The following is a 14,575-nucleotide window of genomic DNA, read 5'->3' as shown; positions in this document are numbered from 1 at the left end:
CTTTCACCTCCACATGGGAAACCTATACTACAGCCCAAAATAGAAATACCTTGTTATTTATTCCCTAGTAAGCAAGGAGTAAAATCCCACATCCCAAGGCTGTGGAAATGGCACACCTTTTGCTGATGCCATGTTCATACATAATGTGCAAGTCAATAATTGAATTGACTTGCACAGCATAAAGCCATAGATAAAAATGGACTAGAAAACAAGCAACACCGGCTTATCATTGTCGTCTCTGCTTGGTAGTGATTTATCAGAGAATGTTTTCCTTCCTTATCTACCTTGCTTCAATTTTTGAAAAATTACTATTAGACTTTTTTATTATCCAGCTTGCTCAGATGTAGAAGCATGTGTTGAAGTTTATTTGGGCTTTCCAACAGCCTTAAATTTTGCAGTGTGTTCTTCAAAATCAGACTCTTAAGGGAAACACTAAATGGAGGTTTTGACAAAATATTCATCAAATTTTCAATAATCCATCTTCTTTTTTCAGTCAGTCCTGAATACTGTAATACATTCACAGTATGCTACTTAAAAAAGGTATTAAGATGCCAGCACATGAATCCTCACATGTCCTTTCAGATGGCTTGGAAAATAAACTCCTGCTCAGTGATGGAGAGGATGAGGTGCACACAGTAACAGACGAGTCAGTGGGAGAGTTTGGCTCAGTACTCAAACTTGGCATAGACCATGCCATTTTTCCATTTACATAAAGCATGTAAACATGCCCACAGCACTGATTTTCATCAAAGTATCTCAACAAATTTTCTTATAAAAACGTTTTGCAAGAAGAAAAGCATTTCTGCCCTGTGTGACAACTAAGCCTATCTAGCTCAGTGCATGGCCAGGGTATTTGATGCTGGGGAAAGATGAGGGTGTACAAAGGTTTCAAGGAACAGGGAAAGCACACACTGATCATTTCTCACCTTGCTCTCCCAGGCATCAACAGCTTACAGCTCTGGCAATTCCAGAGCAACTTCACTGCACTTCATTGCTCTCAGTGTATTTTTCTTGCATGATCTGTCCAGGCATCTCTTGAACTCAAAAACACACCAACCCCCTGTGGTGGTGAGTTCCCTATTTAAATATGTGTTGACTTGAACAAACTCCACATTTTGATTGATTTGGCTCATTTCAGAATCCTTGTTTAATAAAACAAGTCTATGTCAGCTACTGGTATGCCCATTAAATATACAGCAACCAGGAAGAAGTTGAATGACTTCTCCAAATTCATATTCAGTGACCCCAATGATTGCAGAACACTGAATCCAGAAACGTTGACTTCCTGACCAAAGATTAGACAATATATTTTTTTTCTGTGAGGAAAAGTTATTTAACAATAAAGCAATCCAAAATCTAAGTAAATTCAGCCATTAAAGAAAGTCACAGACTCAAAACATAGAGTGTAGTCATAAAGAATTTGCTATAATACAAAATATACAATGTTTGTTAATCTCATTTTAAATAAAACCAAGTTAACTTATAAATTGTTGTTCCACTGATGTTTTCTGACTTAGCCTGTAGTTCAGTGAGACCTATGCTTTGTAGCCTTGAAGACAATAAAAATCAGAGGGAAGGACTTAATCTGTATTTCAGACAAAGGTCCAGATGTCAAGCTTATATAAATGACAATGGGGCTGCTGTTCTAACTAATGACCAGTTCAACACAGGCTCCCATGTGCACACAGCCTGACTAGTGCAGAGAGTGGAACTGAGATTTTTGAACTTGCTACATCTGCCAAAAAGGGACTTGGGATGCCTTTTCAAATCATTATTGGTTTGGATTGAAAATTTAGGCTTTAAATCCTTCTAGAAAATAATTTTTTCCTTTTGTTCTTGACATAGGAGTGTATTTATCATTAAAGACACTTGGGTTTCATAGAAACCATGAGGGAACACCAAGAAAAGAGAACGTTTATACTCACTAACAACGTTGGCTTGTCCAGTGAAGATGGTGTATTGCAGCTCATAAGAAACCACACAGAACTCATCATCTGAAGTCCAGTGCACAGTAATGGTATCATAGGAGGCTGTACAGAGCTCTTCTCGAATGGTGGGAGGGTTGGGAGCTGTGAGGTACAACACAGCAGGCACAGTCAGTGAAGTGTTTCCCCTCTCCCCTGAGATTAGGGGGTGTAGTTGATGTATGAGATTGTAGAGACATCATCCAACAGACTTTTCAACAACTTTTCACTAATTCCAGTGCTAACTTTGATTATCAATTAACTGTTAGGAAGGAATTATTAATAACAACATAAACACGTAGGATCTCCAGATTTTGAAAATATTTTGTATTAAAGTAGCTTTAGTTCCAGATGCCATAGAACAAGTGATGTATCTGTGTCACATTAGATGGATACAATGGCAAGTTACTTTTTCTAAGATTGTTCTGATCATTTCACCAAGCTTATCAAAATTTCATTGAAGCACATCAAGAGGGAGGGTCAACACTCTTTACTGTTGCTTTGGAAGCAGTGTTTGCCTACCCTATCTTACCAGAGATTGCCATAAGTGGTATTGTGGTGGTGCATCCTTCCTGGCCCTGCTCTAGGCTGCACTATGATCTGTCATTCATTAACAACAAGTATTTTAAAAGTATAATTTTGGGGAAGCTGCCAACACTCATACTTTCATGCCCAGTTTTCTCCTCTCTCCATTTTTATTGATCTCCTAGCTATCCTTTCTAACACAGATACATATAATTTCTGCTGGTTACAAAATTCACATTTTGCAGCATTAAGAAAAGAGTTCTTATCGTAATATAATGACTGTATGAATATTACAAGCAAATAGTCACCCAGGAGCCCTCTGTCTCTCTGTTTTTATAATCAACAGGAATCTTTGTGTAGCAAGATATACAATCTTTTCCCATATTAACACATGAGTTTGTTCTAAAGACCTATTTAAAGTGAAACTTGAAGCAAATTACTGGGGTCTAATTTTCCTGTTCGCAATCTTTAAAAAGGCAAACACCTAAATAACAAAGAAATGAGTCTCTCTTCCTGAGGGATGTTCCTGCATGCTTGTCTCAGTGGGAGCTTCATTCCAAATCATCTTCCCTACAAGCCACATCATGAAAAGAAGAATCACAAATCCTTTTGCTTTAATAGTGTTTCTCCCAGCTGTCACAGAATGAAGAAGGAGGGCGCTCAAGCTGAAACAACCAAATTATGTCTGAATTAAAGAAAAGGAAGGCAACTATGAATGTTTGTGGTTTGGTTTTGAGTTTCTTTTTCTGTCAGCTCTTTAACCTCTGATAGCCACAAATAATAGCCTCAAAAAAAGTCCATCTGAAGGAATTCCACCTTTACTTTTGCAAGATCTTATTTTTATGAAACATCATTTTTTTCCATCAAGAATTTTTATAGGTCATGTCTCTGGCTTACTGATGTATGTTCCCAAGGATTAGAGTGCAGACAGGTTCCCAAGCAGCCTCTTTTAACCAAGGGGCTTAAGGAAAAGTTCAAATGTGTTTCATGATATGACCATGATTTGTGATGCTCCAAATATTGAATCACAAAAGCCTACCAATGCTTTTTTTAAACTTGTAAGAAAAACCCTTGGGACAGAAGGGTATTAATGAAAAGAAATATAAATAAACTCAAGTAAGAGCAGCTATCTGTGAGAAGAATATAATCAAAATGTGGGAAAAAAAAGTTCCACACTTTTCTGAAAATATTAATGGTAATATCAGCTATGTTCCAAAAATGTATCCTGTAGAACAATCACTGGAGGTTTTAATTATTTTTTTATTCCTAGCTGGGGCTTCATTTCAATATTTTGCCTGCCCTTCAAAGGCCAAACAAAAACTGGAACAAGTGTTAATAACAAATATACAAGTAGATCAATTTTTATTTGTCTGATAGTGTTCAACTGAAGTTTTCTTCTGTCATCTCCTGCACCTAACAGCAAAACATTTAACTTGAGAAATGTACTTGTTATTATTTCAACACAGAAAATAAATATTAATTTATGGAAAACAAAAATTACTGAAGGTTTAATTAATTGCAAACTGCATTTCAGTAACACCTAAGCATCTTCAACTTCTCTGAAAATGGCATCCTAAGTTTGCTCTTTGTGTGCACACCTGGCCTTGTAGCTGCAAATCTACAGGCTTTCATGTAATGAAAATGTCTGAAAGAAATTTTAACTAAGAAAGACATATTTTCCCTGGCTCTTGTGATTAACCCGCACTCATCTGAGACTATATTGCATGAATTCAGCTCTTTGGCAACATTTATTTCATCAACCACTCAGAATAAAACAAATACACTTGCTTCTACAGAAAGGCAGGCAACTCTACATTCAGATGCTTTGTTATGACAAAATAATGCAGCTGTCTGACTGCCAAATTCATCATTCCACAGCACATACTCCTTTAGAGAGTGTAAATTTGTAATGCAATTAAAGAGATTGACCTCAGCCAGTTAGCTTCATTCAGTACTGCATTTGGTAGACTGTGATTTGGTGAATTATTGAATTCACCAGTACTGTTACAGAGCTCTGTGCCATGGGAACCTCCTCAAAGACTTCAATGATCTCAAGGCTGCACCAGCAGGTTCCCCTCCCTGGCTCGGGTGTGCTTCAGCACTGCTCCGGAGGGGAAGCCCAGCAAGATTCCAGCCCAGCAGCGGAAGACACAATCTACTTCTCCACAGAGGATTAGAGCACATATCTGGGAGTGGCAACTGCTTCAGACACTCAGACTTTAATTTACAAGTTTTGTGAAACAACGCTCTCTCACAAGACAGAACAATCATTGCTGAAGGCTGTTTTACTTCATTTTACCTCAAAACTGAGTAAACACACTTAAAAAGTTAGTGACCACACCAAAAATGCCTGAAAGGCACTAATATTAGAAATGCAGTTCCTTAAATTTGCTCTCAGGAGTAACTGATCTCACAAGCATAACTACTCCCTTTCAACCCTTCTAGTTTAAGGCACCTTCCTTTCTGTGGCATCTGCATGGCTTTTGCTCTGAAGCAGAACTGACGGCTCACAGGGTCTGCTCACCTGAGGGACATTTTAGGGACACTGCCACCTCTCCCTGGTGAATTCCAGCATTAATGCAGTGTCTCCTGGGTATCTATTGAGATACTATCTAAATCCTCTCAGCACAAGGTCACAGAGATTGACTAAAACAACCTCAAATTAATTTTGTTTGCTCAGTTTCTCTCTCCCTGCTGTCATGCAGTGACTGACTTTGTAAAGATTCCTTACGGATTTTGATACTGAGTATCAAGACCTAAAAGAAGACCTAAGCAATCTGCTTGAATTAATGGTGCTAGAAATATCCATATTGCTGGTATGACTGTGAGGGAGTTGCAGAGCTGCTCTGAACCTCTCTTTTAGATATTCATTACTGATTCCATAGTGTATCATGGCACTAGGCTGAATCAGCATGGAGGAATTGGAAAGCACATTGGAAAGTTTCATCAGATGTGGATACAAATTTTATGTATTACTAACTTGTCATGTGTGAGTTAGTACCAAGGGCTTGGTCATACATACAAACCATCTCAACTTAGTCTTTGGGCAGACCAGGACTGCTCAAAGCCAACAGAATGAGAAGAGATTACACAAGCATTGTCTGGAATGGTCTTTGATCTTTCAGTGCTGAAAGGGTTAAGCAGTAAGACAGCTTGTCAAGAGTTTCCAGAACAAAGTTGTTTCTGTGTGAAAAAATTGCTGGCATATGCTAGGCAATACATATTTCTTTGTGCAGTCATAGGTGAAGCGATGGATGAAAAAAACTTATCATGGTTTCAGATAGGATTTCTGAAGCAGGGCAAATTGCAAGGTCAAAGAATGGATTCTCCTGCAATTGATTTCAAAGTATTAGGACACAAACCAAGCATTTTTTATTCACAATGTACAAAAAAGTCCTTATGACAGTAATATTGTGCAGAGAGTTTTCAAGTCATACGTATTGCCTGGGTCTAGCTAGATACATGTCTAGAGAAAGATGGTTTCCAGATGAAGAGCTTGAGCAACTGTTAAGATAAGAATGCTTTCAAAAGACATCAAGGCTATATATAGAGAGAATAGAACAGGCAGATGAAGATTAAAAGTATTGTTTTAATATACTGAGCTTGATATCTCAATGTCTGGCTGGCAACTTTCAAAAAGATATCAGAGATTTTTTTTGGATAGCAGAAGCTTTGGGCAGACATCTACGTAAATGATAAGCACAAACTAGGTACATTTATGTTTTCAGTAAAGACATAGACTAGGAAGAAAGAAAGATAAGGTTGGGGATATGGAGATTGAAGAAGATCTGACAAATATTATACTGGGAAGAACCAAAGGAGAAAAAAATCTCCAGGAGACAGCCAAGGTCAATTGTTTCAAAAGCAACTGACAGCAGAGATAATGAACCTGGAATTTAGGTTTTGACATTTTGTTCAGAAGTAGTACAGATGACAGTCATAAGGTAGACTTCTTCACTTAATTCACAGCATAGATCTATGGCTAGGATGTACAAATGGTCTTTTTTTTACTTAACTGTGAAATGTGATAAAAGTAAAGCCAAATTCACTCTGTCACAAAGTATTTGGTTTATGATCTATGAAAATTCCATGCACCAATCTGAAAGGAGTAATATAAAGCTTTCTCTGGAATTTCTGGACAACAGTGGAGAATAATCAAATGCATTTCACTCTCGGGATTATATATATATGTGTGTATATATATACATGTATACCTATAGCTCATGTATACTTATTTACATATATTTACATAAATGTATTTTAACTGTCTGCATAGGTTGCATTTTATGCTCAGATCATTTGGACATGTGCTTTACATTTTGTCACTGCAGCCATATGCTATTTATTAATGTGAAGAAAATCCATTTAGAACTGTTTTTCACTGGGCATCAAGGATAAAAATGGTTTGTTAGGAAAAAAAAACCATGCTAAAATACTTGATATGTACGCAAGCTTCTTTAGACTGCATTGTGAGCAATTTTTTAAGACTGTGGATGAGTTAGGAGAAAGGCAGAGAAGGACCTATGTAAATGACACAGTTATCATGATGGATCATAGAAAATATCTTTGTAGCAAGACAACCCTTCATTTTGGTACAGATATAACCTTCATTTTCTGCAGTGCACAGCAATTAAGTTGATAATATTGACATATGATGTACAAAGGGGAGAAGACCTGAGGGATGCAGGAACAGACTGCTAGACAGAATTAACCTCATATAACTTCACAGATCTAAACCACAGCTATCTGCATTTGAATAAGTACATCTATCCTCTGTTTGGAGACAACTGTGAGAAGTAGACAACTCCAGAATGGCGTCAAGTGCCTCAGTATATGTTCCTCAAAATGAGATGGTTATTTCTCTTTGATCATAAAGGAAGATGAGACTGATTATTTTAGAGGTCGATTGCTAGATTAGGGTGAATTAGTCAGTTTTTTGTTTTAATCCTTCATTTCCTTGGATTTTTATAAATTTAGGGTGAAGGCTGAATATGATGGCAAAATTCCTGCAGATTTAGAGAGGCAGACAACATAACATTTCACTGATACTGTATAAGAAGCTGAAATTGATCTTATCACATTATTGTTGTGTTTTATTTACTTGACTATGTGTTAGACACTGCTTGTACTTATCTGTCACAAAGTGACAAAGAAATTCCTTGCAGATATAATTTCTCTTTTAGATATGGCAAGAATCCCACAGCTCCATCAGAGAAGAGTGCTGCTGCCCTGTGCATGCACCCAGTCTTGTGCTTCCCAGTATTAATCTATTCACTATTTATAGAATCACAGAATCAGAGAATACTTTGGATTGGGAGGAACCTTTAAAAGTCATCTGGCTCAATCTCCAGACAGTGAACAGGGACAGGTTGCTCAGTGTTCTGTCCAACTTGACCTTGAACGTTTCCAGGGATGGGACCGATACAGCCTCTCTGGCAACTTGCTCCAATGTCTCACCACTTTCATTTTAAAGATTTTTTCCTTATATGTAGTCTGAACTTACCCTCATTTGGTTTAGATCCATTACCCCATGTTCTTTCTCAACAGACACTACTAAAATGTTTTAAGTGCTGAACACCACAATGAGGAATCCTTGGATCCCTCTCATCTGCAGGCTGAACAGCCCTAACTTTCTCAGCTTTTCCCCTGAAGAAAAGCCAAAAGCCAGTCCTCTGCTTGGAATCCTCTGCTTGGAAAAGATAGTGGTTAGCAATGAGGAGGCTGCACCCTCACATTCTCCTGAGCTAACACAAGCATATCCTCTGAAAACTGTGACAAGTGAATGGACCCAGGAAGTGTTTTCCAATGCTTTTCTAACAGTGCTTTGTGCCTTTCATTGCAAATTCTTGCTGCTAACAGCAGATGCTTAAAGACGCTGCAAAATAAAAACCTACCACATCTCTTCTGTTTTCAATTGAGCTGGAATGAATTGTTCTAATTCTGGCATTGAAATCAAAACACCCTAAATTACAGTAATTTGTTTCTCTTTGTGAGTCATTGTACACTCTGAGACTACACATTACTGAGGCTTTCAGTAAGGGTCTAATCCTGTGGGCTTCCTCAGGCCAAAGACCTCAGTCAGGCGAGGTGGGGTTCTGCAGTGTGGAGATCCCATGCCACCGCCTGGCTCAGAGCACACCACACACTCTCTAGCCCCACAGATCCTCCAGTTCTGTGATGGGGGAAATTCACAGAGTCACCGACATGAGAAAACATCTCTCACTGCTGAGCCTGTGATGTTGATTGCTTGAGCAGCTTCTGATTGCTCATGGGAACTCTGCCAGGCAGCAATCTGCTGCAGCAAGGAGGCAGCCCCAAGGGACAGGGTAACACCTGGAGCATCCATCTCCTGGGAAATAGGGCTTGGTCCCTGCTCTCCCTCCTCTGGCTGCCCCAGGCTGAGCTCCAGCTGTTCTTTCACTTCACTCTGCTGCAGTGGCTTTTAATAATTTCTTAAACCTACTTCTTCACACTCTGGTGGTTAAGAACGCAAGTAGAGGAGGTGGGAAATGCATTCCAGCTGTTTGAAGAACCCAATGCTTCCTGGGGTGTTTTGGGGCTGTTGGAGATAATATATTCAGGATTAAGAGGGTATTTGGTTTATGTATCAATGTTTTGGAAGTGGCTGGACTGCAAGGGTTACCTCTGTCAGAAGAGATCAGGAGCTGACTCAGTATCAGACACAGACAGTCATAAGATCCACCTGCCACTGTCCAAAGCTGAGCCCACCACTAGTGCTGATAGTGCCTCTGTGATAGCACTTTAAAGAAAGGGGAAGAAAGGCTGTGCAGCAGTGGGGGCAGAGAGGAGTGAGAAAATGTGATAGAAGCAGCCCTGCAGATGCCAAGATTGGTGAAGAAGGAGGGGGAAGAGGTGCTCCAGGTGCTGGAGCAGAAATTCCCCTGCAGCCTGTGGTGAAGGCTGTGGTGATGCAGGCTGTTTCCCTGTAGCCCACAGAAGACTGCAGTGAAGGAGATGTCCACCAGCAGCCGTGGAGGACCCACACCGGAGCAGGCTGGTATGCCCTGGAGGAAGCTGCAGCCTGCAGAGAGAGTACCACAGGGGATTGAAGGTTTCTTATAGGAATTGTGGCCCACGGAGGACTCACACTGCTGCAGTCCACTCCTGAAGGACTCATCTGGCAGAAAGGACCCACTCTGGAGCAGTTGTTGGAGAATGGCGCCCTTGGAAGGGCCCATGTTGGGGAGGTTCATGAAGAGCTGCATGCTGTGGGAGAAAGCCCAGGCCAGAGCAGGGGAAGAGCACCAGGAGAAGTGGCAGAGATGATGTGTGATGAACTGACCACAGCCTCCATTCCTCATCCCCATGTACCACTTGGTGGGGAGCAGGTAGAAGAGCTGGGAGTGAAGTTGAGCCCAAGAAGGATGGAATGGGGAAAAGTTTTTTTGTTAGATTTATTTTTATTTCTCAGCGTCCTACTTTTACAATTAATTTGCAATAAATTACATTTATCTTCCCCAAGCTGAGCCTGTTTTGCCTGTAGCAGTAATTCTTGAGTGATCTTGTCCTTATCTCAACCCATGAGCTTTCATCTTATTTTCTCCCCTTACTGAGGAGATAGAGTGAGCACCTGGCAACCAGCCAAAGTTACAACCACAGGGAAAACTGAAGAAAATCCTATCACTACTATTTTATGAGGAATATATTATACTAGCACCTCAAGAAAAAAAAAAAAGTACCTGTAAGGTAATCAAGGCATTCCAACAATTTCTTCTCCCTGGTAAAATCAAGTGCGAAAGTATCAAAAGTATCATTGAGATTAATTTCAGGAATTAGAACCTGGGAGGATGCAGTTGCCATGGAAACCCTGTAATGAAAAGAAAAATGTCTTTTAGCACTCAAAACACAATGACTTATATCAAGGTGGACTTGATCAATATGGTTGTTACAGCTTCTAAAAAACTTGATAAAAGCTTATATATGTATTTTAATTATATGGTTTAAGTTAGGAACTTCTCCTGCCACTTTTATTTTTGACAGTAAGATCTCCAATATTTTTTTTTACTGAGGTTAGGCCTATCATGCAGTATCAGATAAGATTTTAACAAAATATTGGCCAAATAACAATATCCCTTGAATTTTTCATTTTAATCACCCATTGAACCAAAGAAGAAAGAGCTCTATAATTAGCTGGTTTTAAGCAATCCTGACAGATGTTGCATCTCTCCCAACCCTTGTTTTCCCAAGCAGTTTCTTGCTCCAGGCACACTTTGGCACTGCTGTCCCAAGGGCTTGGTACAGTCCCCACAGCTCCTCAGCTGCTCACCACAGCACACTGCTGCTAACTTCAAAAGGCACAGGAGGGAGATAAAACAAATAGATGTCAGCATGGTTTATTTTATTTTTATAAGGCTTTTCCCTACAAAGCATGTGTGCATGCTTTGTAACTACAAAATGGAAAAGTTTCCTCACCTACCTCATTTCAGGAGCTACATTTACATTTTCTCTGTCCAGATGTACTAATATAAAGAGATGAACTTTCACAAGAAAAATGCATTTTCCAGTCCATTCAGCCTGGTTTCACCAAATGCATATTTCTGGAGAGCTGGATACTGGATGTGTTTACAGAAAGTTTGACTGGTTTAAGGAGAGAGATCACTAAACCTTATACTATACAACAGAAATTGGGCAAATGCCTCAGTTTGGAGATAAACAGACAACTATGCATGCAATCTATATCTGTTATCTGTTATGACATTTATGTCTGTTATATCACTTATGACATGTCTGATCAAAAATATTTTATTGCTTTAATTTAAAATTTTCCCATATTATTCTTTTTCTGTAGACTGGACTGAAATTACTCCAGGACAAATGTTTACTAAGGATTATTTTTTCATATATTTTTTGTGTAGCATTTTAGGAAAATACAATAAGGAAAGTCAAAACCAGAGCTGTACATCTCATTGTCTTCAGCACAGTTTTCAAAAGCTGAGCTGAGGAGATTTCCTGTTAAATATTTTTGTAATACAGTTTTCAGCATTGTTTCTGCTGCAGCTGTGAATGTAGAAGTCAGTTTAAAGTAGATCCTAGGACCGATTTTTTTTTAAATTTTATTTTATATCAGCGGGCCTTTTTGGACTGTCTTAGGGGATATGCGAAAGGCGCTCTGTATTTACATGTGTTACAGTCAGTTTTTGGTGAGATCAACAATTCAAAATTTCAGACACCATGCTGAACCATATTAGGTTCAGAGGATTGAATTTCGTCCTGTAATTCTGCCTACTGTTGACACTGTAAACACTGACACTGTAGTTGATTGGAAAGGGTTTTTCTAGGATAAATGTATTTCATCCACTGCAAATAATGCACAACTCAATCATCAGAGTGAATGTAATGACTCTGCTTGTGCAGTTACCTGTTGTGCTTACAACAGAAAATATTTTACTGCAATTACTTTGAAATGTGTGGATGAAAAATGCAATGAGCATGATTCCAGGAGACTTCTTTAGCTGCTGGAGCTCAGAGCCCTGGTGAGACTGTTACATGAGCAGTTTAAAGCAAACAAAATGTTGCTCACCACAGGAGAACTAAGAGAGTTACTTGTGAGGAATAATTTATAATTCTATTTAGCCTCTTTTTCCATTTGCAATTTGTCTGCAAGCACTCGGTATCTTTTTTACCCTTGGTTTTATTCACTGCTTGGAATGATTCTCTGTTTTTCAGGGTGTTCACAGCCATTTCATTACAGACAACAATCTGTGATAGCCAAGAATTGTTTGATTGGGCACATATGTCAGCGTGTCTCATTTCTGCTCTCCCAGTGTCTCTCCTGTGAAAGTATTGTATTTATGATGCAATTGTTCATGCTTACAAGTTCAAAATGGAGCTTCTCTGAATATTCTGTGGTAGTCAGTTAGAAAGCCCTGTGTCTCCACAAGTTTCTGCCCTACTGCTGCTTCTGCTGAACACTGAAAAAAAGGGCAGATCCCCACCTTCAGCTTTTGATACTTGTTGTAGATTCACTACTGGCTTCAACTGGGATGCCAAAATGTTGCTTGGTGACAGAATATAAGCCACAGTCTGAGAGACAACATATAACCCACTGCCTTGCCTGGCCTTGTCTTTTTCAACTGATTTTCAATTCTCTGAATCTGTAAAAGGCAACCCAGTGTTGCTGGCTTATTTACAAATTGGCAATTTGATGAAGAATGATGCAGCACATGAGAGTAAGGGAAAGACTTAAAAAAATGTGTAATAGGAGCAGGGAATTTCATGATTTGAATTTGGGGAAATGGGTTGGAAAATGTGAAGATATAATGTGAACCCAGAAATAAAAAAATAACTATTAAAAAAGCACTATTTTAAAAAAATTAAAAACCCCATACTTTTGATGTCTTTCTTTTTTAGTCCACATTCTTCTTTCTTCAAATGTAAATTTAAAAAAAAATTTTCTGATTTCTAAACAGCTGGTATTCCAGCAGAATATTTTTTCTTCAGAAAATCCTGCTGAAACTCAATGGGTATGTTTCAGCATTCACAGCATTGCACTGAAAACCAGACCAAATTTTCTGATAGCATGGTCCTTGTCTTTGTGATCCTTGATACATCTGGCATGCTGCAGAGGAGCCAGGATCTTGAAGGAATAGAAATTCCCTGCACCCAGGAGCCCAACACAACAATTGATGTAACTTCCAAACCTCCTGGACTGTTGAATCTCCATCTCTTCAAGAAGCATGGTGCAGGCTCACAAAGTTACAAATTTCATTATCTTGTATCTTTCTATTTTGTGAAGAATATGAATTCATTAAGATCATTCCCAGTTTCTTCTAATGAATGCACTGACTGCCTGATTTCTTTCTCAATCTCAGAATTTTTCATGAAGTAGGAATTTCAGCCATAAACCCATTTTTTAAGTGTGTTTAACATCGGACATCTGCTTGGCAACCATTCTAACTCTTTCACTTGTGCATGCTGTTCTTGTTGTAACTCTTAATTTGCACCCTTTTTTGACTGCTCCTCTTCTCAAAGGGATGTTTAGATTTAGCACTACAGTAAGGTTCTTCCCAATCTGGTATAGCACAAAGTAGCATTTTGGGGGAATATGTCAACGACCCCCCTGCGTTTGACCACATCTCTGATGTGACAAGACAACACAGCAACTATGGCAACCCATCTGCCTTAGAGTGAGGTTTTTCTTTTTATGGAGAGGAACACCTCCCTTACCTTTCAGTGATATTTTTGGCAGTTTGCAGGAAGCGAGCGTGGTCGTTCTCCTTCAGTGACTGCTCCGCCTGAGAGATGAGGGACGTCGAGCGCTCAATGCACTGTTTGCAGTTTGCAATCTGCTGAGCCAGTTTCCTCAGCCTCACCACCTTGAGTGGAAACACAGGAAAGCAGTCATGCCTCTGAGGTCACAAATCATGGTTGGGTTTGCAATTCAGAGGTAAAGCTGGGCAAAGGAGGAGTTAAGATGAACGGCTTTGGTGACAAGCTTTGTGGTGAACTCCATCTAACCATGTAACATTTTAATAAGGGACAGGCACAGCCTTTCTGCCTGAATATTTTCCACATGGAAAACAACAGGGGAGAGCCAAAACAAGCACAGCTGGCCTATTTTCCAGCAGAAGGAACGTCATTTCCTGGTAATTTCTGCTTACATGATAACTAAGGTCTATTTAGATAACAATTTCCCAGAAATTATGAGATCTGTGTTAAACACTACTTATAGATTAACTAGATTTTTTCTATTAATTGAGTTTCCTAAAAAGAAGAAAACTAAAACTAAAAGTTAACAGAAAAAGACAGTTCAATTCTGTTAACAATACATGCCTGACCTCATTATGTGCTTTAAGTAAAACAGGGTGTTTTCTTGCTGGATATTTTTAACTGGACAAAAGCACAGTAGTGCTGGAGAGCTGATTATTATTACTGCAAACATATGTGCTGGAGGTAAACACAGTAGATGTGACTGTAATCATTAGCAAAAAGGTTAGGGAAGGGTACAGTCCTCCATTTAAAGACAATGTTGGCTAACAAAACTTTCAGGAACTACAATAGTTCCTGAAAGGTCTGGGAGTCCTTCCCTTTGTTATCACATCAGGATCATAGTTTGAACAGGAGTA

General features: G+C 39.1%; 1 protein-coding gene across 3 annotated transcripts in view; it reads right to left on the bottom strand.

Moving 5' to 3' along the window:
* MID1 (midline 1) overlaps nucleotides 1-14,575 on the bottom strand; it is a 244,596-nt gene that overhangs the window by 18,595 nt on the left and 211,426 nt on the right. For all 3 annotated transcript variants that reach the window (XM_030946856.1, XM_030946771.1, XM_030946690.1), the window contains exons 5-7: nucleotides 13,677-13,825; nucleotides 10,190-10,317; nucleotides 1,926-2,069 (exon numbers count right to left, since the gene is read on the bottom strand). In XM_030946856.1, the coding sequence (XP_030802716.1) occupies nucleotides 1,926-2,069; nucleotides 10,190-10,317; nucleotides 13,677-13,825 (421 nt within the window). The remainder of the gene's footprint in view (nucleotides 1-1,925; nucleotides 2,070-10,189; nucleotides 10,318-13,676; nucleotides 13,826-14,575) is intronic.

The sequence above is a fragment of the Camarhynchus parvulus genome, chromosome 1, assembly GCF_901933205.1.
Source record: "Camarhynchus parvulus chromosome 1, STF_HiC, whole genome shotgun sequence".
In the NCBI taxonomy this organism is placed as follows: Eukaryota; Metazoa; Chordata; class Aves; order Passeriformes; family Thraupidae; genus Camarhynchus; species Camarhynchus parvulus.
Note: the sequence above shows the minus strand (reverse complement) of the source record. Positions and strands in the feature narration are given on the sequence as shown.